Genomic DNA, 26,333 nt, shown 5'->3' on the forward strand with positions numbered 1-26,333 from the left:
ATCGTGTTTGCACACGGCCTAAGCTCTCCTAATTAATCCAGTTGCTACCATCGTAACACCATCAATCCTAATGGTGAATCGTGACACTAACCCACTTCCCAAAATCAACATTCTAACTTTATCATCCAAATCCAGATATAAAAACACAAAATAAGATAATATTCCCAAACTTCACATCCAATATAAACAATAAACTACACATCAAATAACAACCATAAGAAATTCCCCTCAATAGCTCGCGCACTTATCCATTCGAACTCTCGAACCCCCCTTAGGACCCTCGGTTAATGTTGACCTCCTGGGATCTTGGCAGCATATGCATATATATTGCATGATGCATATAAGGAGCAAACAAAACTCAACTTTTAATTCATTCTTTCCTTTTCGGTATACTGTTTGTTTGCTTTCAATATTTTGATTTCAAAGCACTTTAATTCCGAAGGCCGAATACCTAACCCTATTCCTTCATTTTTTGAATATATACTCGCAGCTTAACTGCTTAGCTAGAGAATCAATCAATTCAATCTGATGCTCTTTCTGGTCTCAAGAAACCCAATAGTTAACCACAACACAATAATTAACAAAAATTCTCTTGCATCAACTTCCAACTTCGAACACTAGCTAGCAGCCATCAATTGACATAAAAGATATAAGACTTACAATAAACCTTTCCTTTCACTACGTAACAATTCTCATTACAAACCCTTCTTATTACACTTTTTAAGCAAAAACCCAGCAAAGTAACACCAAAAATTGTATTCGTAGCCGACACAAACTTGATTTTGTTGTCAAAAGATGAGCAGGATAAATACCTATACATATACAATAATAAACTCACCACACTCGTCTATACACTCCATGCAAATAACAATAAACAATAAACTAATACACATCTCTCTCTACAGAGATAATGCCAATATCAATACAGCCATCTAGACAAGAGCGAACCTAGACCCAAGTCCGCACTATGTATTTTACACAGACTTCTAGTTAACCTGCACAGACACGTGCAAGTGTTACCCCGAGGACCACGGAGCCGGTCTACGGGACGGGACCACCCTCTGCCTCCACCTTAAGACATTTTCAGAGATGGAGGAGATGCATGATCTCAGTGCAGGCCAGCTGTTTTTTGCATGTTCGTTTACTAGTAAATAGAGTATAGAAATACATTGGCTCATCAGCAACTGGAACGTCGTAAATGGCGATTAATAGAGAGCGAAAGTTGTAGTAGGCTGCTTTTGGTATGTTTAGATGCTCGTAGACCTGGGGCGGAAAGACATCTAACGAGCAGCTAGTATTAAATACCACAAAATCAGAGACAACGAGCTTTAGGAAGGAATGATTGGATGGAAGGATGGATAACTTTTGGGCCTAGGCCTACTTCGGTACTTGACTGTGGCATTTTGAGAGTTATTGGGGCTGGAGAAAGATACAACACAATACAATACAATATGTCGCAAAAAAAGACTGCAAAGAATGGAGACGTGAAGATTCTTTATACATACCATGAACCACTGCTCATGATTCCGGATTCTTTTCTTCACTCATCAATATCGAATCCTCGACAAGCTCTCCATCTTTCTCTACACCCAATTCCTTCTTATCTCCAACACCATCTTCTTGCACAATTGCATCTTTTCTCCAGTTAGGACTCGTCATTTGAGTTGCTAAACGATAATCCCCGTGCATATAACACAAACCTCCCCACGGATGTTTCTTCCTTTGAGGATTCGTTTGGTCCCGACCAATGTTCATCACCTTCCCGAATACCAAGGTATGATCACCCACATCAATAAACCCACCATTCCCATCTCGCAAAATCTCACATTCGAGTGTTCTTTTAATTCCTCTTGCGGTATGGTCGGCGGTTCTATATTTAGGATATATCAAAGCGAGATCCTTAGAGGAAGCAGGACCACCGCGGGAGAAATGGTCGGCGAGTCTAGCGGCATAAGTGCTGCTTTCTAAAATGTGGATGTGAAAATAACTCTCGTTTGGATTTTTTGCTGGAAGTGTATCTGGATGTACCATTGCTTTTAGCGCATCAAGTGTTCGGGAAGGACGCTTGATGTTGAATGTAACAATGGGTTCTGGTGAGAGTGTAAGGGTTGTAAAAGAGGATAATGTCATAGCTGCTGCCTGTGTTGATTTTCCGGAGGCAGTAGTTTGGTCTGGAGTAGTGAGGACTACAACGGAATGCACGACATGGCGCATTACTTGGCGGAGCTCAAGTGGGAGGTTCTCCAGTTCGGGTGGTTTAGGCAAACTATCTAGTGGGAAATCTTTGATGTTGTTTGTTGCTTCAATGGCGCCGGTAGGTAGTGAAGGAGAAGGATCAGACAAGCTGCTACTTTTTCTTGAGTGCTGATGAATGCATTTTGAAAATCCGTTTCGTCGAAAAGAATGAGTATGGTCTTGAGGATTGTGAAAACAATTGTCAGTACAATAGATATACAAGAAATTGAATGTAAATGAAAAGAATACTATACATTTCTTAGAGGTCTTTTCTAATGAACTCCATCTCCAGAACAATTCGTGAAAGCTTCCTGCAAGAGTAGATTGGCTTGTGTAAAGCAAACTCCGAGGATTTCGAGCAGAAATCATCTTTAACAGTTTAATACAGTATAAAAATTCCTACAAACTAATCGACACAGAATTCTAACTTGATTCCGGAGTCAATTGAGTCAAAAAATATTTAGACTTTGCAAGACGTCGTGTATCCCCGCAAGGTTTCACAAGGCTGAAATTATATTGGATTCGTTGTTGATCCGCTGTGGCTACCGTAGAAAAGTTCTCAGAAAACAAATCTAGATTCAAGCCTCGTCAATTGCGACGAGGACATCGATTACTTGCCTGCGAAGCCAATTTAATCTTCCCACACCTTATACCGGAGGCTTTCTTCTGCCGAATACCACCCTTCCATATCACGAGCTTTTTTGTAAAAAAAAAGCACTCAAAAAATGTCACTCCCAAGCCTCACCCTCCGCCGCACCACCTCCCTCCCCAACACAAACCTCCCAATAACCTCCACCATCACCCACCAAATCCGACATGCAACCCTCTTAAAGCGACCCATCCGTCCCTACACCTTCACGCAACTTGTTACCCTATCCGACGGCTCAACCTACCTCACGCGGTCCACCTCCCCTGCACCAATTTACCGCAGTACAAAGGATACACGCAATCATCCTTTATGGCAACCATCATTAGATTCATTACGGAATGTTGAGAATGATGAGGCAGGACGATTGAGCGCATTTAGAGAGAGGTTTGGACGGGGATGGGATGGGATATGATAAGGGGAGGAGAGGGAGAGAAGAAGTCAGCGGGAGAGAGTGGGAAGGGAGAGGAGATGGGTGGTATGGATAGTTTGATGGATTTGATTAGTGGGGGAACTCAAAAAGATAGTGCGAGCATGAAGGGGACTGTTAGGACGAAGAGTGGGAAGGAGAAAAAGTAGAATGGAAAGGGTGTGAGTGAGGGGCGTGAGTGACGGAAGTAAGTGAGGGGTAGTGTGATAATTATTAGGATGAAGTAGCTTTGCTTGGTTGGTATGAAGCTGTTGGAAAGATATTCTCCTCTAAGGCTTTCAATAGCAGAGGTTATTAGATATACACCGAGTCGGATTGTACGATGAACGAAGAAACATGGTCTCAGCTCGCAATGTATACATGCATACCAATGAGGTACAAAAAATGCATGCGAACCAGGGTTGGGGGGGCATTCATAATTGAAATATTATTCTATGTACAAAGATACTACAACCAGCATATCACCATCACCTCATGATCTGGTGATTGATTCATCTCTCCATTTTTCATTCGCTCTCCTAATTTATTTTTCAAAAACGTGATATCATTGTGTCATTCATTAATCTTCTTCTTCTGCGGTTGCCACGGCCACAGCTTGTGATTCGGTAGCAGCTTCACCTGAAAGTCCGGTTTCCGAAGAAGGGCGTGCTGCCGGCTCTACAGGAGGTTTGTAAAATACTTGTTCGTCCTCTTCAGCATCAACTTGCATGAGGAAAGTTTCCCAGAGCTCAATAAGCTAAGGAATATTAGTACAATATCTCTGACCTCGAAGTTGCAATAACTCACCTCCTTTTGAGCTTCCACAGCACTCTCCAAGAATGTTTCAACAGCACTCTTGAAATCCTCAACCTTTTCACGTTCAAATCTGTCAAGTTCCGCTTTCATAAGACGCCCCATATCCTCAAATAACAATCTCGCTTGATGAACTTTACGTTCAGAATCGGCCACTTCTCCTTGCATTTGATTCAAACGATCTTGTTGTGATTTCCCTTGGCGCAATAGTTTCTCCTGAGTAGTCTTACGCTTTTGTAAATCACCTTCCGCGCCATGCCATGAGTGCCATGCTTTTTGACGTGAACCAAATGCTTGCTTGATACTTCCGATCAAACGAATATACTCATCAATGGTGATACCCAAGGTCAATACGTCTTGTTGTGCCTGTCTATCGTAAAGTTCCCTGATTCTAACTTGCAAATCTGCAAGACTTTCGAGAGGGCCGGATAATGACGCGGAGAGCTCAACTGCTGAGAGTGCCCTAAGGGAACCAGAAAAGTCGCCCGCAGCTTCAGCAAGACCTTTACGTTGACTAATCACAACATCCATGGCTTTTAACAAAGCTTTAAGTTGATTCTCTAAAGCATCCAGATAGATTCGTCGTTCATGGAACCACTAATAATGTCAACTAATGCGAATCTCTAGGATATTCATGTACTCACATCATCGTGTTCAACAAACTTCCCCCCTCCACCGACAGAAATACCCAGTCCACTAAACATACCTTTACTTTCACCAAGTCCGGGTTCTTTTCGCTCTTTATGTTTAACATCAACATTGAAAGCCTCGCTCTCCAAAAACAACTTCAAATCTCCATCATGTTGAAGGGTTGGATGAGCAGCTGTTTTATTAAGCATTCTTTCCAATGCTGCACGTCTAGATTCGACAAAATTGGTATCAAATCTTCCTACAGCTTGCTTCTCAGGAGGTGGAGGTACAACAACACCAGGATTGTTTGCGTGTAGAGTGTTGTAGAGCCATAAAAAGTCCCTATATCTTCGAGTGACAGTAAATTCTGGTTGACGATATGCTTTGGAAGAAGTCTAATTTATGATCAGTTAACCGACACTTTTGATGAGGTGACATATCCTACCTTTGTTTCCACTGAATATACGATGTGAGAGCTAGTCAAATCCCCAACTTTGTGTGGATCACCGACTGTGATATGGAAAGTAGGCTTGGCAGCTTGTTCGATGCTCACACTAGGCGTTGTCTCTCTTCGAACGGTGCCTCCCTGGGATGGTTGAACAGGAGGTGGTATACGAGGTCCAGTACTAGATTCAACATCCTCATTCAAATCCACTGAATCCAACAAACTCCGACTAACAGTAGGGCTTTGCGCTGAAGCTGTTGGTTGCCGCAGATTATGTGTGACAGTTTGTTCTTTTTGGGGCGGCGCAGGAGGCTCGTCGGCTTTTGGTGTTGGCGCATTATCGCCCAATGGTCCTAATGGACCTAAAGAATCATCTAAAGCTTGAAGTCGAACGGGTTGTGCTCCAGCGCGTCGAGGGGTACGTATTGTGCGTCCTCCAGGTGTTTTGCCTTGAGTAGCTGGTGGGGCCAGGGTTTGTGATGCGGTTTCCGAGGACTCTTTAACAAGAAACATTAGATTCGGCACTCTCAGTATGATGATAACTACCTCCTTCTGTAGCAGACTCCGCCGGTTTTGGTATGCTCGGTGTCGATTGAGCTGAGAAGGAACATCTGATATAGTTGTCAACACCCGGTTTCTGGCAGTGTGCGCATTTCAACTTAGAAAAACGTACCTCCCCAAGGCGAGCCTCCCCCGTCTTCTAAATCCATAACGAAGTATATAGGGCACCTGAAGAAGTTGAGTTAATGACTGTAGGATTTCGAGATGGAAAGCTCGGCGGGCGGCACAGACAACCTTCGGAATGTACCGTGGTAGAGTTACAGGGATCAAAGCTATTCGCACAGCAACAGATTCAAAAGAAGTAAAATATTCACAACTTTTTTCAATGGATTTTTATGTTGCTATAATATGCTGCACGAGAGTTTTAATACTATCTTGCGATCAAGGCGAAGTGTAATTTGGGGGTTGCCGGGTAATTATCGGTTAGCTCACTTCTCTTTGAACAGCTTATTTTATCACCATCTCAGGCAGGAGCACAAGTACTTGAAGTAAGTAAAATATGGATAGCTTCGAGGTGAATATAAGTGACCAAGAGACCGATTCCATAAGAATATGTATCAAACGGTCCCTGTAGCCTATCCAAATTCAAAGAGTATACTGCTAACTCCACATCTATCCGCCCTATTGCTTGATTTCATCCTTCCTTTGAGACAATGGCTGCGAATTATAATTGCCATTATCCAAATCTTCTAGAAACCTTCTACTCTTTGCCCATAATTCAGCCTCCATATCTCTACCAACTCTTCCACTTCGACTGTTCAAGAAACCAATATCAAGATTTCCCAACCCTCCTTCTATAATTGTATCATCTGCTTTGTTTCCCGCCATATTTCCCGGAACTGCTGGTCGTCTTTCCATAGGTTCAGCTGCTGGTTTGCCCTTATTTTTCGAATTCACCTTCTCTGCTGGTATAATATCTGCTTCTTCCAACCCCAGTATTTGTCTTCGTAATCGCACATCGACGGATTGAAGAGTTTTTAAATAAGCATTTGAGGCATTCTCGAAAGCTTCACGTTTTTCTTGTGATGATTGTGCTTCTCCTGGTTCTTTTGATGCAGTAAGAATTTTGAGAGTTTGCCCGGCAGTCTGAACAAGTTGTAATATACTCTGCGAACAATTAAATAATGCTTAAGAATGAATCGCGATCTGTCGGTATTACCTTATCTATTTCATTGAGTTGTTGAATGCGCTCAGCTTTCGTGAATGGTCGAAAGGTTGAGGTTTGTTCCTCGGGTGAAGACATGATGATATTATCAAAGATTGAATAAAAGATTTGGAGATTGTTGGAATCTTTGTTTGACTTTGATATGTACTGGCTGCGAGGATGAATTTGAGTTGTAGGCGAGTATCTTTAAATTCGAGGTGTGAAGGCGCGTACAGTGATATCAATAATTAATCTCTTGCTAGAACTTGCAAGTTGCTTTGTCTAGGGTTACATACAGCCTTAGTGGTGCGGCTCTGCGGGTCGGCTGCATTAGTGCCAAAATTTCACTCCAATTATCAATGAACAATAATAAAATGATGAACTTTAACCTCCTTGATATATCAACATAACCGATTCATCACAAGGACACTCGAACAGTATAAACTCATCTTAATTCTTTCATAATATCCAAGTTCTCCATAAACGTAATCAGCTATACATAAACATAAAGTTGAAAGTTTCGAGTGCATATTCTTTTTCTGAAAGATTCTGGAATATTTGGAATGGTCAGTGATTGGTGGTAATACCGTGATAGAGGAAACTTGAGTAGTAGCAGAGGATAAATTCAACAAGCTGGAAAGACAGCAATAATCAAGAAGGATGTCTACTTCAGGACAACCAAACGGACCTCCAAGTGCTGGAATAAACACACAACAAAATTCCCAAGGACCTCCACAATCAGGCTCACTAATGTCCCAACAAAATCTAAATCAGATTGTAAGTCCTCCTTTCTATTTTACTCCAACACTCTGTGTCATATTATCATCAAAATCATACCAGGTTCTATCCAAATCTTTGTCCACAAACAACTACGTTCTCTTGAAAACCTATCAGTGCAGACGCAAGTAGCCTTAGCACAGTTTGTTAATGGAAACCAAATATGGAACCAATCAGTCACGTGGTATGGTTGGATACCTCTTTAAGACGTTTGTTTACTTGATTGTATTTGGTGAAGTTGAGAGAACCATAGCGGATGTCTTGCTCAATCATCTTTTGCACTATATGTCCATATGCAGTACCATAGTGCTGTAGTTTTTGAAAGATGATGTTTATGGCTGATTTCAATGTTAAAAAGAGTAAATGTTTGAGAAGAAGCTCTAGTGAAGGAGATCAATACTTGAAGATCTTTTTCTCCAAAATGGTGCATTTTGGTTCAAGGCCCGATCCCTCTTCGGACCTAGCGGCCTTCTATGCTGTGCTTCCCATTCTGTTTATCATCAAATCAACCTATTTCGCTTCCATTTGATAGATACAATTCTGCTGCTACTTGTGGTGCTTGTTTCTCTTACTGCTAAGTTCTTCAAAGTCTTATTACAAAACATCATCACAAACTTCTTGCAATAGTTTTCTGTCATTATGTCTGAACCTTCACGTCAAATCATGCATACTACATCACATCCTTCTACATCACGTTCAGTGCCATCTGGTGCTCCACATCTTGGTACCACCAAGCTTGCAGTAACTGATCATCCTCCAAGTACTGCGGCTCTATGCCCTGCAATTTTCCTCATTTCAATGCCTCCTCGTGCTCCAAGGGCCACTGCTCGAAGTGCTGGTGTTTCAAGTCCTTCGCTTCCTGCCATGCCCCAAGTACCAGCACCTTCACATACATTACATTTTTCCTGTCATCCACCTTCACTCATTTATGGTTCCCCATATCCTCCTCTCTTTGGTTCGCCGCGTCATGCGCCTACTGCATTTCCTTTGAGCAGGAATATTCTTCTAGCCTCTACTAATCCATTGTTCAACGATCCACAGGTTATCGAGTATCTCGTCAAGAAAGGATACAATCGAACGGAGCAAATGCTACGTTCAGAATCCGCCAATCTTGATAGAGATGGAAAGCCTATTCAAGAACGTGCAGAGGATCTTGGTACAGCAAAATACGCAAAAGGGTTTCGATTATTGAGTAATTGGATTGAGTCTAACTTAGACATTTACAAGGTGAGCAAAAACTCCTACAGCTTACAACACTGGTTTCTTTAACACCATTATCACAGTTCGAGTTACGCAGAATCCTTTGGCCTGTCTATGTTTATTCATTCATTGAGCTCATCACAAGTAACTATGCAAGTGACGGAAAAGCTTTTTTGAATGAGTTCAAAGACCAATTCCAACAAGTTCACGCAGATGAGCTCACTACCTTTGAGACAATCAGCTTGCCGCAACAGATCAATGACAACACTATCACGAAGCTTTATCTATCCTCAAAGTACCGAATACCTCTCAATACCCATGTTTACTACAACCTCATGACCCACCTTGAATCAAACAGCAAGCAAGGAGGATCTGTTATCATTTATTTGTTACAGACATTCTGCGAAATCCAAGAAACCAAACGAGGACCCATTGATCAATTCAGTTTCGAAGCTATAATAAATCAAGCACACGGTGTTGAGTCAGAAGAGTCTGATCTTCAAGAAGGAATTACCGGTGCTTTTACTGGAGTTACAAACAAAGACATTGCAGACAATAATGCCAGATTGTTACTAGGCCCATTGTCATTGGAGGAGGATCTATCTGCAGATGTTCGCGCGGAACTTGATGAAGAAGATGCTAAGAATCCACCTGAGCCCGGTAGGCCATCCTTGGTAGAATTGTTTGACCAAAGTATCAAGCGTGAGGAAGGCAGTGAAGGACCTAGCCGCAATGATATTCCTTATCCTCCTTCTCGTGCGAAGGATGTAACCATGGAAGTTCAAAAGATCAAGGAATATCGGGATAGATTTAAGATTGAGAGTCGAAGTGGTGGTGTTGGTCCTGCAGTCTCGATTTGCATGTTTACTTTCCATAATACTCTTGATACGTAAGTTGCCATGCCCGAACTTTTTCAGTAAATACTAACGTTTGACCAGAATTACCTGTATCGAGTTTTCCGACGACAATAACTTGGTTGCTGTTGGTACCGAAGAATCTTACATTCGTGTTTGGCATCTACATGGCGAACCGTTGTCAAGTGAAACCAAACCAGGTCCAAATGATCCACCACCATCCAACTCTCGCCGTCTAATTGGTCACTCCGCACCTGTTTATGCTGTATCATTCTCCCCTTCAATTCGAGGCGCAGATGATACTGATACATCTACTGCTCCCAAATTACTCCTTTCCTCTTCCTCAGATAGAACAATCCGTCTCTGGTCACTCGAAGCATGGGCCTGCGTAGTGGTATACAAAGGCCACGAAGGTCCAGTCTGGAACGTAAAATGGGGACCATTCGGTCACTACTTTCTAAGTTGCGGCCACGATCGCTCCGTTCGTATATGGGGCCAAGATCACATCTCATACCTCCGAATGTTCATCGGTCACGATTCCAACGTCAATCAAATCGCCTGGCATCCAAACGGAGCATATGTTTTCTCAGCGAGCGATCAAGCTGATAAAACCGTTCGTATGTGGTCTTTCACAACCGGTGAATGCGTTCGTGTTTTCACAGGTCACACCGACACAATCAGTGCTCTCCAATGCGCTCCTAGTGGGAAGATCCTAGCATCTGCCGACGCAGGGGGAAGTATCATCCTCTGGGATCTCGCCAAAGGCTCACAAATCAAGCGTTGCAGAGGCCACGGAAAAGGTGGAATTTGGTCTCTATCATTTAGCGTCGAATCCACCGTCTTATGTTCAGGTGGTGCGGATGGTACTGTTCGTCTGTGGGATATCGAAGTGCCTACTGATCCATATAAGAATAATGATGGAGAAATCATCGGGACAGGCGGTCAAGCAGATGCAACTCGGGTTACGGGAGCTATTGCAGGTGCTCAGGTTAATACGGCTACTGGTTCTTCCAAGAAAAAGGGAAAGGAAATGATGATTACACCGGATCAAATCGCAGCATTTCCAACCAAGCGATCACCGGTTTACAAAGTCATGTTCACAAGAATGAATTTGGTTATGGCTGGTGGATGTTATTTACCTTAGATGCTTATCAAGATTTTCCAAGGGATTTTTATTTGATTACGAGGCGTATGTTTCACGAGGAAGTCTTTCATCAAACGGTAATTGGGATATTTACTTTTTTCTTTTCCTTTTCCTTTTCCATTTCCAAGAATATCTTCGTTTGGGAAGAATAGGTTGAGAGTGGATTTCATACAGAAAATGGCGTACATTCAAAACAGAAATGGAGATACCAGGATTTATAGTAACTAGATAGTCTAGTCACTAGTAATTCATTGAATGTGATCAATTTCAATCAATTTATACTATCTACCAAAAGAAGTTCTCTCATCTCCTATCACAAATGTGTTTTCCCCTCATAATTCTTTCAAAGTGTCCTCCGGGACCCCAAAATGAAAACAGAACTGGTGCAACATAAACATCGACGGCAAAATTGAAGCAATCTGAACCCATGATATCCCATCTCATATACTTGAACTTTTCACTCGTCAATCAATTCAGATTCTTGAGTAATATCCACCACCATTTCCTCCATCTCCACTCCCTCCACTCCCACTGCCTCCACTTCCACCACCTGGTAGTCCGACACTGACAGTAGCACCTGGTGCACTTGAGCTCGCAGCACCATTGGCACTGGATCCACCTGGAAAAGTTGGGGCTGCAGGTATACCACCACCTTGACAAATAGCAGTGAGAGAGGTTTGAAGACCTAACCTCGCATATTAGTTCACAATCTCCATACTAGAACAAGAAATAAGGGGAAAAGAGAGAGGAAAACTCACTAGTACTGATTGAAGTGGCAACAATTGTAGTAGTTCCAGTGCTTTGAATAGTCTTCAACACTGTAGTAGGGACGGTAATAGTTTGATAAACAGCCTGCACAATGTTTGTGGAAATAGTTTGAACAATTGCAACGGTGAAATGCGAGACGATAGTAGTTGTTTGAGGAATGGTTGTCGCAATCACCAATGAATACGTCGACATATCTTTAGCCGGACAATCAGCAGAAACAGAACCAGCAGAACCACCTGAGCCACCATCTACAGAAGTAGGAAGGGCTGGTCCGCCAGGTTGAGTTACAGAAACGGTAACACCAGGTAGCGTAGCAGTGACTCCATCTGAAGTTCCCACACCGACCGAAATACCAGGACCGCCTGGAACCGAAGCAGATACGCCAGATCCACTTCCTCCATTTCCACCACCATTATATCCCGAGCCCGATCCTGAGCCACCTCCAACATCTGGAAGCGTGGCAGATACAGCCGGAAGTGTAGCCGAAGCCGAAGCAGCACCACCAATCGACAATCCACCTCCACTACCATCACCAAAAGCTGGAAGCGTAGCCGAAGCTTGAGGAACAGGCACAGGAATATAGCTACTAGTAGGCAACGATGGTACACTTGGCGCAGCAGGAACTGGCACAGAAGGAGCGGGAGCAGAAGCCCCTCCGCCACCACCACCAAGTCCAAGTCCACCAAGAAGTCCACCCAAAAGGCCTCCAAGACTACCTAGTCCCGCAAGAGCGCCGCCACCATTTCCTCCGGTGGCTGGAACACTTGGAGTGGGGGGAAAGGGAAGGGATGGGATGGAGATGGATGGAGGAGAATAGTTGGGAGAATAATTTTCTGTATCTGAGGCAGGTGCTGGAGCTGCGTAGATGGTGGGGAGGAGGACGAAGGTTGTTAAGAGGAGTTTGTTGTGCATTTTTGCGGTTGAATATGTGAGACTTTGGTGAAATGCGTAAGTTAGTGAGGTAGGGATTGATTGGTGATTGAGGAAATTGAATTAAATTGAGAGTGAGAAATAAGTTGAGATTCAAATGGATTGTAAACAGCGAATGTATTGTGTTGTGGTGTGTTGTATTGCAGTAGAGTAGTACTGTAGTACTGTATAAAAAGCGAGGAGCAAAAAGAAGTAAAAGCTCAATGTATGTGTGTGATGTAAAGAAAGAAAATTCCAAGAACAAAATCAAGGGAACATCAACCATTTATACCCCCTCATAATTCAATTGAGTTTGTTTCTCGTCCATCAAGGTAGATATCGTTGATCAAAAGCGTACAACTGAACCTATCGTACCTTCCCCATTCAATACCATCACACCAATCCATAGCACAACCAACAAACGATTTGAAGCTAACTATGCCGTATCCGAAAACCAATCGACGTTTCCCAATATTCAACATTATAATTAAAGGCAAGAACACCTTTTCAGTCCCCGGGATGACGAACTCCCATGATCATAATGTATCCCTCCGCACCAATTTTGACGGAGATAAACGAGTAGATTACTACGAGAGCATCACCAAGGAAAGTGCAAACAGTCCCATTCGTCCATCTAGTCCATTCGTAATCGACTCAATGCAGATTACAATTCAATTAGTCTCCGAGACAAGCCATTCTATTGGAAAGAAAGTCATGATGTTAATCATGTTCTACCCAACAGACTGGAAAGAGCAGATGATGAGCATGTTTTCTGTCGTACAGATCAAAGAGTCCCAGTAATTTCTAGATGTCATGTCGTGCATATGTAACTTACATGTGTAACTGTTCAGGAACGCCTCGAAACCTTAAGACACCATATCCGGTCCGAGTGGATCCTCTCCTCAACACAGAAAGGATTTTTGATACACTTGTGCAAAATCAGAAAATCTCAGAGAATCCAATGATCACTGATACATGAAATGGGAATATTGATTTTTACTCCGATAGAATGAAGAAATTTATTGTCACTCCACAGCACATCAACTGAACACACAAATGTTACACTAAATATTTTGTATTCTGCTATCTCTTTCCTCTTTATCTTAACGCGCAATGTTTATCACAAAGTACTTTTTTAAGATTATGCCTCATGTATTAAAACCATGTGCGGGGGAAAAAAAGAGCATCAAAAGAGAAATAGTAAGCAGGCTCATGCATGTCCGAAAACCCAACCATTAAAACTCCACTATCCCGAAAACCCAGCCACTTTTTGAATTTAGTCAACCTCCTCCATAGCACTCTCAACTGGTGCATCCGAAGTTGCCTCAGTGGCGGCGGCCTCTTCGGTAGTTTCTGGCTCCTCCTCAACATTCAATCCGAGTGAGACAAGCTTGTGAATACGCTCAGCAAATCCAGCTGGCTCCTCGATGGTGAAACCAGAAACGAGAAGGGAAGTCTCAAACAAGAGTTGAGTAATCGACTTAACAGTACGATCATTCTCACCATCAGCCTCAACCTTCTTCTTCAACTCCTTGATGATTGGTGATTTAGGAGAGATTTCGAAAGTCTTCTTAGAAGACATGTATGATGACATAGAGGTATCGCGGAGAGCTTGTGCCTTCATGATACGCTCCATGTTAGCAGACCAACCAAACTGACCGGTGCGAATAGCACAAGGAGCATTGACAAGCTTGTGGCTGACAACAACCTTCTCAACGTTGTCACCGAGAACGTTCTTGAGAGCCTTTGCAAGACTCTCAAATTCCTTCTCTTCTTCCTCACGAGTCTTCTTTTCCTCATCGGTCTCCTCGAGCTCGAAGTCCTTGGTGATATCAACAAGCTTCTTACCCTCGAACTCCTTGAGTTGGGTCATGGCGTACTCATCAATGGGGTCAACCAAGAAGAGGACTTCAAAGTTCTTTGCCTTGAGGGAGTCAAGGAATGGTGACTTTTGAACAGCCTTGAGGGACTCGCCAGTGATGTAGTAGAGGTTCTTTTGGTGCTCTGGCATACGGGTAACATAGTCAGAGAGGGAGGTGATGTCATCACCAGACTTGGTGGAGCTGAATCTGAGGAGCTTGGCAAGAGCTGCTCTGTTTTGGGAATCCTCGTGGATACCGAGCTTGATGTTCTTGGAGAAAGCAGAGTAGAACTTGTCGAACTGCTCCTTGTCCTCGGAGATCTCTTGGAAGAGCTCAAGAACCTTCTTGACAATGTTCTTCTTGATGACCTTCATGATCTTGTTTTGTTGAAGAGTTTCACGAGACAAGTTAAGTGGGAGATCTTCAGAGTCAACAACACCCTTAACGAAGCTCAACCATTCAGGGATGAGATCAGTGGCATCATCAGTGATGAAGACACGACGAACGTAAAGCTTGATGTTGTTCTTGGTCTTCTTGGTCTCGAAGAGATCGAACGGAGCACGTTTTGGGACGAAAAGGATGGCACGGAATTCGAGTTGACCCTCAACAGAGAAGTGCTTGACGGCCAAGTGATCTTCCCAGTCGTTGGAGAGGGACTTGTAGAATGAACCGTACTCTTCTGGGGTGATGTCGGCAGGATTTCTGGTCCAGATTGGCTTTTGCTTGTTGAGTTCTTCCTCCTCGATCTTGGTCTCCTTGACCTTCTTGGTCTTTGGCTTCTTCTCCTCCTCGTCATCGACCTCCTCAATCTTGGCCTTCTTCTCATCATCCTCCTCCTTGGTTTCCTCGGCCTCCTCATCTGGAACTTCAGTCTCAGTCTCCTTGGAGACGTGGAGATAGATTGGGTAGGAGATGAACTCAGAGTGCTTCTTGATGACCTCCTTGATCTTTGACTCGTTTAGGTAATCCAATTGCTCGTCCTTCAAGTGAAGAATGATCTTGGTACCACGGCCGAGTTGCTCACCCTCAGAATCGTGAGTAAGGGTGAAAGTTCCTCCGGCACTGGATTCCCAAATGTATTGTTCATCATCGTTGTTTTTCGAGACGACAGTAACTCTGTCTGCAACAAGGTAGGCGGAGTAGAAACCAACACCGAATTGACCAATCATAGAGATATCAGCACCTGCGGTGAGGGCCTCCATAAATTGCTTGGTACCAGATCGTGCAATCGTACCGAGGTTGTTGACGAGATCCTAAGCATTTGTTAGCAGATTATCTTGGGTGTTCAGCTGTGAAGATACTTACAGCCTTGGTCATACCAATACCGGTATCGCGGATGGTAAGGGTCTTGTTCTCCTTGTCGGGGATAATGTCGATGCGGAGATCTTTGCCGCTGTCGAGCTTGGAGGGATCTGAGAGAGCCTCGTAACGAATCTTGTCGAGAGCATCGGAACAGTTGGAAACAAGTTCTCTTAAGAAGATCTCCTTGTTTGAGTAGACTGTGTTAATGATGAGAGAGAGCAACTGAGAAATCTCAGCCTGGAACTCAAAAGTTTCGCCAGCCATATTTGTGATTTGACAATGTGCAATTGGAGAAACTATAGAAGGATTGTATGTTAGCAAAGTCTTTTTTAATGAAAATGAAGCTGTACAAGCTTGATCTTGTAAGCAACGCTCGTAGAATACAGCCAGGTTTCAAATGAGGTCGAAGCTCTTTTTTTCCTCGAGGCTGAGCTCCCAAAAGGTTTCTGATACTAGATCGAAAGGTGCTTTAAACGCAAATGATATTGTCGATTGTAACTTACATTCGAAGAGTTGATTAAGTCGTTAAGATTATGATGAAGTATCTCAGTCTAATAGACAAAAGTTGAAAGAAAGGGTATCTTAGAATGGTCTGGAGAAGAAAAGAGATTTGGAATTTCGTTGGAGATCAATGGGATTTTATGGAAGGCTTCGCTGTAGAAAATGGTAGAATTGTAAGGAACTTCTTCGTCGCTTAGCCTTTTTTAGACCACCTAGCAACGCGCCACTACTGAATAAGCCAATCAAAGCAAGGAAAACAGTACAAGGCAATACAGACGATGTTGTATATGGAACTTTTTAGAATTATTCTATTTAGCTGAATGCAAACAATCAATACTACACTGAAGGTTTACTCGAGTAAATTGTAATAATTATATTTCCTTTTACACTTTGGATTGGCATAGTATCTTTCAATCAAATTACTAATCTTATTTTCATATATTCACATTTTCTAATTTTCTTCACTTTTTGCCTTCCCCTCCATATTTGTTTATCGCAGTGGCTCATCTTATCAGCGGGGAAACACTTAAACAGTTCTCCCGCTTTCACACTTTAGAATTAAGGCTTGCTTCTGAGGCTGATGACCACGTGCATTGGAAGTTCCTAGTAAGTTGTAGAATGTACTGGATATTTTCTTTCTTTCTTCCTTTTGTTTTTGTTTTTGTTTTTTTGTTTACAGCTCCTTTCCTTCGATTCTATTATTACTCAGAAAGCCCCATTGAGTTTTCGATTCGAGATGCTTCTATCCAATCCAGCCTTACAATGGTCAATGCAGGGCGGTAAGTGGTACATTTTCAACTTTATTTCTCTCAGGCATTTGGGCGAGAATAGGTTTTGAGTACCACTGAAGAAATGCTAGCCTTGTCCAAAAGTAAGGTATAAGGGTTATGGCTTGGCGGGATAATGGGGTTATTTTTCAAATAGCAATGGCTCTATCATTGCTCTAGATAATATCAAATTTCATGATGCCCAAGTTAATTAAGTTTCATGGCTAGGAGATTCGGAGCCTCGAGGAGTCATGATAACTACTACAGATGAGGCAATCGTTAATTGATATTCTCTCCTAGATACAACATCTACTAGGTACATATATGCTGTGTGTATACTTACCTACCTGAGTCTGTTCATACCCAATCTTTCCAGAGCGTAGAGGAATAATTATAATCCCTCCCTACCAAAAAATGGCATGATCTAGCTCCTCGATAGTTAAATTTCTGCGAAGAATATGATACGGTACAATGGCTTGTTTCTGTTAAAAGCCTTATTAATACCATCAAATCTAGATGTCCATGAAAGATAGATCAGCTCGGTCATTGAAAACCTCTGCCGAGTGCATTCTCCTTAGATTGCCATGAAAGTGAATATGCACTTTCGGTTGTATTGTAGATGGCCTGATGGCATACACGGCAAGAAAGGTAGAATAGGATGTCTTGACAGTGTATATTTCATTCCAAGGAAGCGGAGAGCCCAATGAGTTGCCGGTTGGTCAATCAAAATATCTACACTGTACTCACCTATCGATATTCCTATTTTATTGCAATTCAAAGTGGTCTAGTCCAAACCGAAATGCCATAGTAGAATTGCATACGCTTTGGCCAACTGTCAAACTACGAAAGAAACAAACTTGAAGACTGTGGGTGGAGGACTGAAAGTATGATGGCAAGAACAAGCCGGCTTTGGAAATCGTACAATCAAGCAATCAGAAAAAAGGAAGTCAAGTTCTAACGAAAGAGAGAAATTAATTCTTAGGTCAATCACTAGCAGCGACTTATGTGGTGCTTCTTCATGATATACTCCGTACAATTCAACCTCGGAAAAGCAACCAATCACGTGGTATCAATCAAATTCCCCCGAGTGACTTTTGGGAAAATCTCTACTCTGGAGCCGACACAATAGTTTTAACGATAGCTATATCTGTAGATATATAGGGGGTGGAGAAAGCCCCCCAAGGTTCATCCAAACAAAGATCCTGCTACAGTCCACGTTTCACAAACGCGCCTTTTATAGCACCATGAAACATCCAATAATTATTAGCCAGGAACGCTGTGAGCAGGATTTTGACTTGAAACAAACCGAGATGCATTTATTGATTGTGCGCATATATTGAGCTGCAATTTAATGTCTAACAGCTGGAGCTTTGATAAGCTGCAGGCTGTCTGACGGTGTAGGAAACAAATGCACGAATTAATCAGCCTGGGGACAGCGGCACATACGCTGTAGGGTTACAGTACTTCGTCACAACTGCCGTTGATGGGATGAGATTCTGTCGGATGTCCACTGCACGCTGTGCTTGTCCGACTACGGAAAATAGAAAGGAAGGATGTGACTAGGAGTAATTAATTTTTTATATTAAAAAGAAGGGGAATGATCTACGACGCGTTTATGCGATGACACTCGTCCCTTTACCCTTTCCCCATATTATTTTCAGATTGTTCCCGCGCGTGAAGACTTGTGGTCCAATGTCGGAGGTCAGAAATATCCAAGGATACCTACCTAGCTTAGATACTATCAGCCGCCACAACAAATCTCCGAAACACCAATCACGTCCTCCCAACAACCTATAATACAAAAACACCAAGTTTCAACTCTTCTCTACTTGCCCTCAGTCTTTGACCCTCTGCACTCTGAGCACTGCCGCGGGATGTGATTGACATGGGGATATCCAAGCATCCTTAACTTATCCAGATCCTATTAACGACTCATCGAGGAGCCACTAGTTGCGCCCCTGAAGCAGCGACAAACAAACTGGGTTGAACAAACAGAATACAGCAGCAACGTCGAATCAATTCACCCCAAAGTAAAGGGCCTCGGGTGTCCCTTCCCAATCAGAGCGATAGTATCTCCTTTCCGAGGCACTCGCCACTTAATTACCACCTTAAGCACACGGGAGACTGAAGCACCGGGATATATATATCTCTCTCTAATTGGATTTGAGAGCTTCACTTCAAATCATGAGCCATCTGATTAGCACACCGCTTGGACAATATGGAGAAAATACCAAGGAAGCCTCTCTTTGTGCCCATGATGATTTGTTTGAGGTGTGGGATGATGGACCAGATGAAATGAAGAATTTGGACCGCGTAGATATAAAGATCAAGGACCGCCACTATGGAGAGAATTCTCATCATTATCAGTTTACAGCTTTTGGCGGGCCATACATTCCTTTCTTCAAACCCTTTTCTTTTTATCGACGACGTAATTCGACCGTTGTGAGTACTCCCTCGGCATAGATCTGCTAATTTCTCTTTTTCATCTTGTTTGATGGTTGGCCAAAGTGTCGGGTGGTTTGTTCATCTGGTTGTTTGATTGTGTTTGGGTCACGGAATGTGATCGTATGACTTGAATAGCTTCAGAAATCCGATTCACCCTCATGGAAAATTACAGTCACGCCGCTTAATCCTATTGTTCCTTTCTAGGCGAAGGTCACAATAACATACAATTAACCACCCAATCCTACTTCCATTAAACCATTCTCCTTTTAAATTTCATCCTCTGCTTCAAATTTTCTTCTGAAATTTCCTGGAGATTTTCTCAACAAAGTTAATCTTACTAGTTGATGCTGGTATCAAGTTGAACCATCGCTACTCCCTACAAAAGTAACGAGAAGCAAACGAGGAAGAAGAATCTTTTACTTCTTCACCACAACCACACAGCAAACAAAATACAAATACTGATACAACTTTCCCTCTGGCAGGATCCACATTCTTTTACAAACAAAACATCTCGCAGCAGCTGGTTCTACTTCACGATGGCTACCTTCTCTTTTATTTCTATTTTATTGGCTCTACGCTTCTTTCTCACCGTTTCTGGTGCACCTGCTCCCTATCCGTCTGATGCAGCGACTTCAGCAACGTCGGCTTCCAGCAATTATTGGATCGCCACAGTAAGTTAATCATCCTTTTCTCTTTTCTCTCATCTCTAACCTTATCAGATTCAACGACAAGGTGCTCCCGCTTATGGTGATGCTTCATATCAAATTTTCCGAAATGTTAAGGACTTTGGTGCTGTTGGTGATGGTAATTTAACCCTTCTCCATACAGATAGTATTAAACTTACACTCACAATCAAGGTGTAACTGATGATACCGCTGCTATCAATGCTGCAATTTCTGCTGGTAATCGCTGTGGTAAAGGCTGCGATTCAACCACCCTTACTCCTGCTCTTGTTTACTTCCCGTAAGTTCATGTACCTTAAGTTCCTGAAACTACCTATTTTATCTGCACATTTTACTCCTCTCCATTATTGCTTCCACGGTATATCACTAACTTAATCACAGACCTGGAACATATGCCATCTCAACCCCCATCAGACAACAGTATTTCACGCAACTCGTTGGTGATGCTATTACTCTCCCAACAATTAAAGGTCTTGCCAACTTTGCTGGTATGGCTTTGCTCGATGCAAACCCATATGATCCTCAATACAATTGGTTCACCAACCAGTGAGTTCCATTCATGCAATGATCTTGATAACGTGGATACTAATGACCTTTTAGGAACAACTTCTACCGTCAAATTAGGAACTTTGTCATCGATATGACTGCCATGCCTATCTCAACTGGTAGCGGTATTCATTGGCAAGTTGCTCAAGCTACATCATTACAAAACATTGTTTTTAACATGAGGACTGATGGTGGAACCGACAACAAACAACAGGGCATCTTCATGGATAATGGTAGTGGTGGTTTCATGGCCGACTTGACATTCAATGGTGGCAAATATGGTGCTTTCTTGGGCAGCCAACAGTTTACTTCCCGAAATTTAACCTTCAACAACTGTCAAACGGCTATCTATTTGAACTGGGCCTGGCTCTGGACATTTCAGAACCTTAAGATCAACAACTGTGGTATTGGACTTGACATGTCGGCAGGCGGTGCAGCAAGCCGCGCAGCTGGATCAGCCACAATTATGGACAGCACAATCACAAATACTCCCATCGGCATATCTACTGTTTACGATATCAAAGAAGCTGGAACCAACGGTACTCTTGTTATCGATAATGTCGACTTCTCCTCAAATGTTCCAGTCGCCGTCTACGATGCCACTGCCAAGTCCACCATTCTTGCAGGAAACACCAAGATCGCATCCTGGGCACAAGGAAAGGTCTATACTGGTGTTAATGCTGGCCAAGCTACGCAAGGAACTCAAGATGTCGTCACCAAACCTGCAACTCTCTTGGATTCTACTGGCAAATTATTCGGACGCACCAAACCACAATACGAGACTTTACCAGCCTCATCATTTTTGAGTGTCAAATCTAATGGAGCTAAAGGTGATGGTGTTACTGATGATACTGCTGCCATTCAAGCAATTTTCGACAAGGCTACCACTGATCAGATTGTTTACTTTGATCATGGTGGATATGTTGTCACTGATACCATCAAGGTTCCAAAGAACATCAAGATTACTGGTGAGATCTGGCCTATGATCATGGCGAAGGGATTCAATGATCAAAGCAACCCAAAGGCAGTCTTTCAAGTTGGTCAACCTGGTGATACTGGCTCTGTCGAGATTTCCGATATGGTTTTCCAAACCATCGGACCAGCCGCCGGCGCTATCCTCGTTGAATGGAATGTCAAAGAGGCTTCGCAAGGTTCAGTTGGAATGTGGGATGTTCATACAAGAATTGGAGGTAGTGCTGGTACTCAACTTCAGTCTAACACCTGCGCCAAAAATCCAAACGCAACATATACTGGAAATACAGCCTGTATTGGAGCTTTCATGCTTCTACACGTCACCGAACAAGCTTCAATCTACCTTGAGAATACTTGGTTTTGGGTTGCTGATCATGAACTTGATCTCGGTGATCATAATCAAATTGACATTTACAGTGGCCGAGGAGTTTTAGTCGCTTCTGAAGAAGGGCCTGCCTGGATGTATGGTACCGCCAGTGAACACAATGTTCTTTACAACTATCAGTTGACTAACGCATCCAACATCTTCATGGGGGCTATCCAAACCGAAACTCCATACTTTCAAGCCAATCCCGACGCCTCTGCACCTTTCACTACCAACCAAAATTACAATGATCCTTCTTTTACCGGTGGAACGCTCGCCGACAAATCATGGGGTCTCCGCATCGTTAATTCTGAGGATATCTTCGTCGCCGGCGCCGGTCTATACTCTTTCTTCGACAACTACGGTCAAAATTGTTTATCGACGGGAAATTGCCAAAGTAACATGCTTTCGATTGAAGGTTCGGGCAATATTCATATCGTTGGCTTGTCAACTATTGGTGTTGAGAATATGGTCACTGTGGATGGAAAGAGTGGTGCTTTGGATAAAGATAACCGTAACACTTTTGCTGCTACGATTGCTATGTTCAAGGAGACTGGTACGGGTGTTAAGTGCTAGGTTACTAGTTTTTTCTGATGGATGATTGGGGTAAATGGGACGTGATGCAAGATGATTGATACCTACCTGGTGGATCTTTCACATTTCTTCATCTTCATCTTTTCTTCTTCTTCTTCTTCTTGCGCACAAACCCCCTTCTCTTTTTTTTGAAGGGGCCGCGCAATACATAGGGTTAAAGTAGCTGGCGTTTTTGGCTTTGGGAAGAAATATTATGATGCGTATCTACCTACATAAAGTGTTTGATATGTGCATATATTGATGGTGAATAGATACACTTGTGTGGGCTTTTAGATAGATAGTGAGATATTTGACTTTGATTTATTTTCTGAGCTTGATTTTTGAATTTGTATGTGAGGGGGTGAGTGAGTAAGTAAGTGATGATATATTCATAAATGAATATTATGTAACATAATAAGTATCACAAGACTTCCACCTGCCCTGTCGGCAAGACCACTCTTTCTCACCTCGGAACTACCTCTTTCAACACTTCCCTCGCATCTTCTCCACTCAATTGGACTTTGAGAACCCAAGTAATTCATGACCAATGCAACAATTCGCTCGTATCTCTCGACCGAGACAATTTCCACGATACTCCTTCCACCATTTCAAACTCGACATCCATAGCCACTCCCTACGTATACCACAGCTGCGCTCCATTCTTCGACCGAGTCTCCGCTAGCTTGTCTTTTCCCGATACTGCTCGCAAATCCAGATAGATCCGGAATATACAACGACGCACTATCAAATTCCTGCATGACCGACTTACTCGCGCAATTATTCCCAATCTAAGCTCAAGATTCTATCTACTAGGCAGCGAAGACGAAGCAAGAAGCGAATCTAAATACGCAGCGCCATTCAATCAGCACTGCAGTCTAAACCGCCCGCCGACTTCCTGCCTGCACCGATGATTTCCAAATCATCCATATGCATATCAATAGAATAGATGGGAAAACACTATCGTACGAGGTTAAGATCTACCTACTTAGTTGTGAAGGAAGTGAAGAACTAGCCAATGATAAAATTTAACAGAGTTGACTAGTTCCAATGTTCGCGGTATTATGTTCGCGGAAATTCTTAGATTGCAATGGAATGGAGATGGAATTGTAGGGGGAAAGTATAAATTTTTCTCTTGTGGAAAGCATTTTTATTGTAGGTGTGGTGGTGTCTGGAGTTTTAGAGGAGTGGATGTTTCACCTTGGTATTATATCTGTAGTTTTAATCATATATTATAATTTTCAGAATAGTGATAGTGCGGAATTATATTTGAGATAATTACTTGAAAGTTATTGGAACAAACAAGCCAAGGAAATGTAACGGACGGATACTGACCCAGCTGCGAAAAAAAGGGAAAGAAAGTCCGAGTCGACTGTTGAAAGAGGATCTGTGGTTGGGGTTTGATATAATTATATTCTAGGATTCTGGGTTTATTTATATACGTTTAATTTCTAGATATATAGAATACTAGTTTCTTTTATAATTGCTAAGGGCTAGCTTTCAGATAACTCAAGATATTTCTGGGCTTGTGGGTGGAATCTTTTTTGTACGTAGACATGTAATTAGCTGGGCGAAATTTCCACACTCTTAAGGTTTTGTTCTGTTTTTGTGATGTTGGTAATACTAGGTACATATATTCCTTCATACCTTTGATTTTTGGTCTTTCGTTAATTAGATGAGCTGTATAACTGGTATCTCAAGGTATATATAGTAAATCTAAAGTTCCAAATACATCAGCTTTGCAAGTTTCTTTCGGAGTTTGGATTGTTTATTTCAAATATGATAATTATTTTAATGGCCCTAAATGTTTAAAGTGTCTAGAATAGTAGTAATTAGTTGGCATTTTTCTAGTATACAAGATACTAAATTCCTCTCAGAAAACGATTTTGATGTTACATTTGCATAGCCCTGATTGCCATTTGTTTGGCTAGGTATTGGAGGATGTTAACGAAGAGTTGTGTTGCATTATAAGATATTATGCCGCAATAAAATCTTGCATTGCCGTTCAAATGCATATGGCCAAAAAAAATCTCGGCTCTCGCCAAGAACACAGCGGTCGATATTCAAATCCTTCGCAGCAAAAAAGGAGTTCTCCCCAGGGGACCAAACGCAAAAGGATTAGATTTCCTAATTCCGTATGTATTTTGGCAGCAAGTCGATAATACTGAAACGAAAGATTGATCAGGCTATATTTAAATGTGGCTTCTCATATGATCATGTTGGTGTAGGAGAGGCTCCGTGTATATAATGCATTCAGATATTGCCAACAAAGTAATCTTACTACTTTACAAGCGCTCCAGCCCATTTCATTTAGTTTGTTGGTTACTTCCTAGGAACACCTGGCCACTCGTTCATTTCGACTTTTTATCCACTTTCTTTTGAGTCAATACCACTTGATACTTTGTGTAGAGTACACCACCAAAGGCAATAAATACTCTTTCTTCACTGTCTCCAATTCATTCAAAAAAGCACCATGCGTCTTTCCGCTCAAACCACCATCTTCTTATAGCCATCGGTCTACAAGAAGCGGTAGACAGAACCCTTCCTCAGCAGCCGGATATCCTCATACCTGTCCATTCCAGGATTCACCTTCCACGTGGCGGGGTCCCAAAGATCAAGCCCAAACCGATAGGGACACTCAAGGAACCGAAACCCAACCCAAAAGATCCAGCAAGCCTGGATGCGGAGCCTATTGTCAGGCCTAGGCAGGAAACAGCCGATACTTCTGGAAGAATCTTGACGAAGGATCAGTATATAGCTCGTGGGCGGACGGTGCGAAAGGGTTTGGCAAGTAATATAGCAGTAAAAGATAATGATAAAACGATCAAGTCTGAGGAAACACTCCTAGCGCCTGGTGAGTGGATTTTACTTGATACTCTTTCCCTAGAAACACATATATTTTTCTTTGCAAAGAGACACCGCGTAGATATTTTCGAGCTTTTTGTAAATACATCACTAATTGTGATATATTTGTGATTTTAGGAGATGGTTCAGTTGCCAACGTAAAAGACGTGTATGTATTGGTTAGCGATGACCGCCTTCTAACAAAGAACGATATAACAGACACAAACCATGTGTACGACGATCTCACAGAGATTCTTCCAGAAGGATCAGTTTCACTAGGATGAGTATGCAGCAACTCTTTTCCTTTCTTGACCTTATTCTACCCGAATTTATATCTCGATTTATACATTTAGATGCTTCTCTCCCTACTACTCTAAATATCTTAACCTTGCAACTAATACTAATTAACGTTTAGATTGATACACCAAAGTTCCGACAGATAAAAATAGTATCGACAATTATGGCGGATACAACAAGGAAACAGGAACGATTGTGGTCGAAGATGCGGTAGCAGCAAATGATCTCTTGCCCAAGAGCGATCCTAGAAGACTCAAACCATCGACATAACCTTCCAATCATGGCAGCACTTTGTTAGCAACAAAGTTGGAAAATTAAACACGGTTGTGCGGAAAAATGTCCAGAATGATGGAGCCTGAAAGCTGCTTCAGGACACCTACCAAAGACGGGGTCTAAGTATAGATTTGGGAAAAGGTGATTTCGCCATGGATCCTAACGATCTCGATAGAGAAGAGAACTCTCTGAGTCTCCTAGGAACGGATAACGGAAGATCTACGACATACATGCTGAAAGACTATGATAGTGCTTTGGGGGTAAAAAAGTTACGCAAATCTTGACATATGCTCATAAGAAATGTGAAAATGTGGAAGAGGTTATGATCGATGGAGCTTGTTGGTATATGGTTTTGAAAATCGGCAAATAGGA

The 26,333-nt window shown here is 42.4% G+C and overlaps 11 protein-coding genes across 11 annotated transcripts; 4 read left to right on the forward strand and 7 right to left on the reverse strand.

Moving 5' to 3' along the window:
- Window positions 1-1,518: 1,518 nt before the first annotated feature.
- SS1G_07384 (predicted protein) lies at window positions 1,519-2,214 on the reverse strand (the record flags this gene model as incomplete). The annotated part of the gene is made up of 1 exon (XM_001591888.1): window positions 1,519-2,214. The coding sequence occupies one exon, from the start codon at window positions 2,212-2,214 to the stop codon at window positions 1,519-1,521; it is 696 nt and encodes a 231-aa protein (XP_001591938.1).
- A 1,066-nt stretch (window positions 2,215-3,280) lies between these two features.
- SS1G_07385 (predicted protein) lies at window positions 3,281-3,460 on the forward strand (the record flags this gene model as incomplete). Its single annotated transcript, XM_001591889.1, has 1 exon — window positions 3,281-3,460. The coding sequence occupies one exon, from the start codon at window positions 3,281-3,283 to the stop codon at window positions 3,458-3,460; it is 180 nt and encodes a 59-aa protein (XP_001591939.1).
- Window positions 3,461-3,870: 410 nt separating this feature from the next.
- SS1G_07386 (hypothetical protein) lies at window positions 3,871-5,888 on the reverse strand (the record flags this gene model as incomplete). The annotated part of the gene is made up of 5 exons (XM_001591890.1): window positions 3,871-4,047; window positions 4,098-4,700; window positions 4,748-5,128; window positions 5,179-5,675; window positions 5,852-5,888. 5 exons carry the CDS (start codon window positions 5,886-5,888, stop codon window positions 3,871-3,873), a joined length of 1,695 nt encoding a protein of 564 aa, XP_001591940.1.
- Window positions 5,889-6,360: 472 nt separating this feature from the next.
- SS1G_07387 (hypothetical protein) lies at window positions 6,361-6,982 on the reverse strand (the record flags this gene model as incomplete). Its single annotated transcript, XM_001591891.1, has 2 exons — window positions 6,361-6,846; window positions 6,899-6,982. The coding sequence occupies 2 exons, from the start codon at window positions 6,980-6,982 to the stop codon at window positions 6,361-6,363; spliced, it is 570 nt and encodes a 189-aa protein (XP_001591941.1).
- Window positions 6,983-7,674: 692 nt separating this feature from the next.
- On the reverse strand, window positions 7,675-7,933 carry SS1G_07388 (predicted protein; the record flags this gene model as incomplete). Its single annotated transcript, XM_001591892.1, has 2 exons — window positions 7,675-7,752; window positions 7,859-7,933. 2 exons carry the CDS (start codon window positions 7,931-7,933, stop codon window positions 7,675-7,677), a joined length of 153 nt encoding a protein of 50 aa, XP_001591942.1.
- A 366-nt stretch (window positions 7,934-8,299) lies between these two features.
- Window positions 8,300-10,858, forward strand: SS1G_07389 (hypothetical protein; the record flags this gene model as incomplete). Its single annotated transcript, XM_001591893.1, has 3 exons — window positions 8,300-8,887; window positions 8,944-9,749; window positions 9,799-10,858. 3 exons carry the CDS (start codon window positions 8,300-8,302, stop codon window positions 10,856-10,858), a joined length of 2,454 nt encoding a protein of 817 aa, XP_001591943.1.
- Window positions 10,859-11,331: 473 nt separating this feature from the next.
- On the reverse strand, window positions 11,332-13,017 carry SS1G_07390 (predicted protein; the record flags this gene model as incomplete). Its single annotated transcript, XM_001591894.1, has 3 exons — window positions 11,332-11,543; window positions 11,617-12,560; window positions 12,911-13,017. 3 exons carry the CDS (start codon window positions 13,015-13,017, stop codon window positions 11,332-11,334), a joined length of 1,263 nt encoding a protein of 420 aa, XP_001591944.1.
- A 794-nt stretch (window positions 13,018-13,811) lies between these two features.
- SS1G_07391 (heat shock protein 90) lies at window positions 13,812-15,963 on the reverse strand (the record flags this gene model as incomplete). The annotated part of the gene is made up of 2 exons (XM_001591895.1): window positions 13,812-15,650; window positions 15,703-15,963. 2 exons carry the CDS (start codon window positions 15,961-15,963, stop codon window positions 13,812-13,814), a joined length of 2,100 nt encoding a protein of 699 aa, XP_001591945.1.
- Window positions 15,964-18,758: 2,795 nt separating this feature from the next.
- SS1G_07392 (predicted protein) lies at window positions 18,759-18,854 on the reverse strand (the record flags this gene model as incomplete). Its single annotated transcript, XM_001591896.1, has 1 exon — window positions 18,759-18,854. The coding sequence occupies one exon, from the start codon at window positions 18,852-18,854 to the stop codon at window positions 18,759-18,761; it is 96 nt and encodes a 31-aa protein (XP_001591946.1).
- Window positions 18,855-19,948: 1,094 nt separating this feature from the next.
- On the forward strand, window positions 19,949-22,553 carry SS1G_07393 (hypothetical protein; the record flags this gene model as incomplete). The annotated part of the gene is made up of 5 exons (XM_001591897.1): window positions 19,949-20,083; window positions 20,132-20,216; window positions 20,270-20,375; window positions 20,477-20,641; window positions 20,696-22,553. 5 exons carry the CDS (start codon window positions 19,949-19,951, stop codon window positions 22,551-22,553), a joined length of 2,349 nt encoding a protein of 782 aa, XP_001591947.1.
- Window positions 22,554-24,684: 2,131 nt separating this feature from the next.
- On the forward strand, window positions 24,685-25,958 carry SS1G_07394 (predicted protein; the record flags this gene model as incomplete). Its single annotated transcript, XM_001591898.1, has 5 exons — window positions 24,685-24,787; window positions 25,057-25,401; window positions 25,530-25,560; window positions 25,611-25,675; window positions 25,822-25,958. The coding sequence occupies 5 exons, from the start codon at window positions 24,685-24,687 to the stop codon at window positions 25,956-25,958; spliced, it is 681 nt and encodes a 226-aa protein (XP_001591948.1).
- Between the last annotated feature and the right edge of the window lie 375 nt (window positions 25,959-26,333).

This window comes from Sclerotinia sclerotiorum, genomic scaffold, assembly GCF_000146945.2.
Source record: "Sclerotinia sclerotiorum 1980 UF-70 scaffold_9 genomic scaffold, whole genome shotgun sequence".
NCBI classification, from domain to species: Eukaryota; Fungi; Ascomycota; class Leotiomycetes; order Helotiales; family Sclerotiniaceae; genus Sclerotinia; species Sclerotinia sclerotiorum.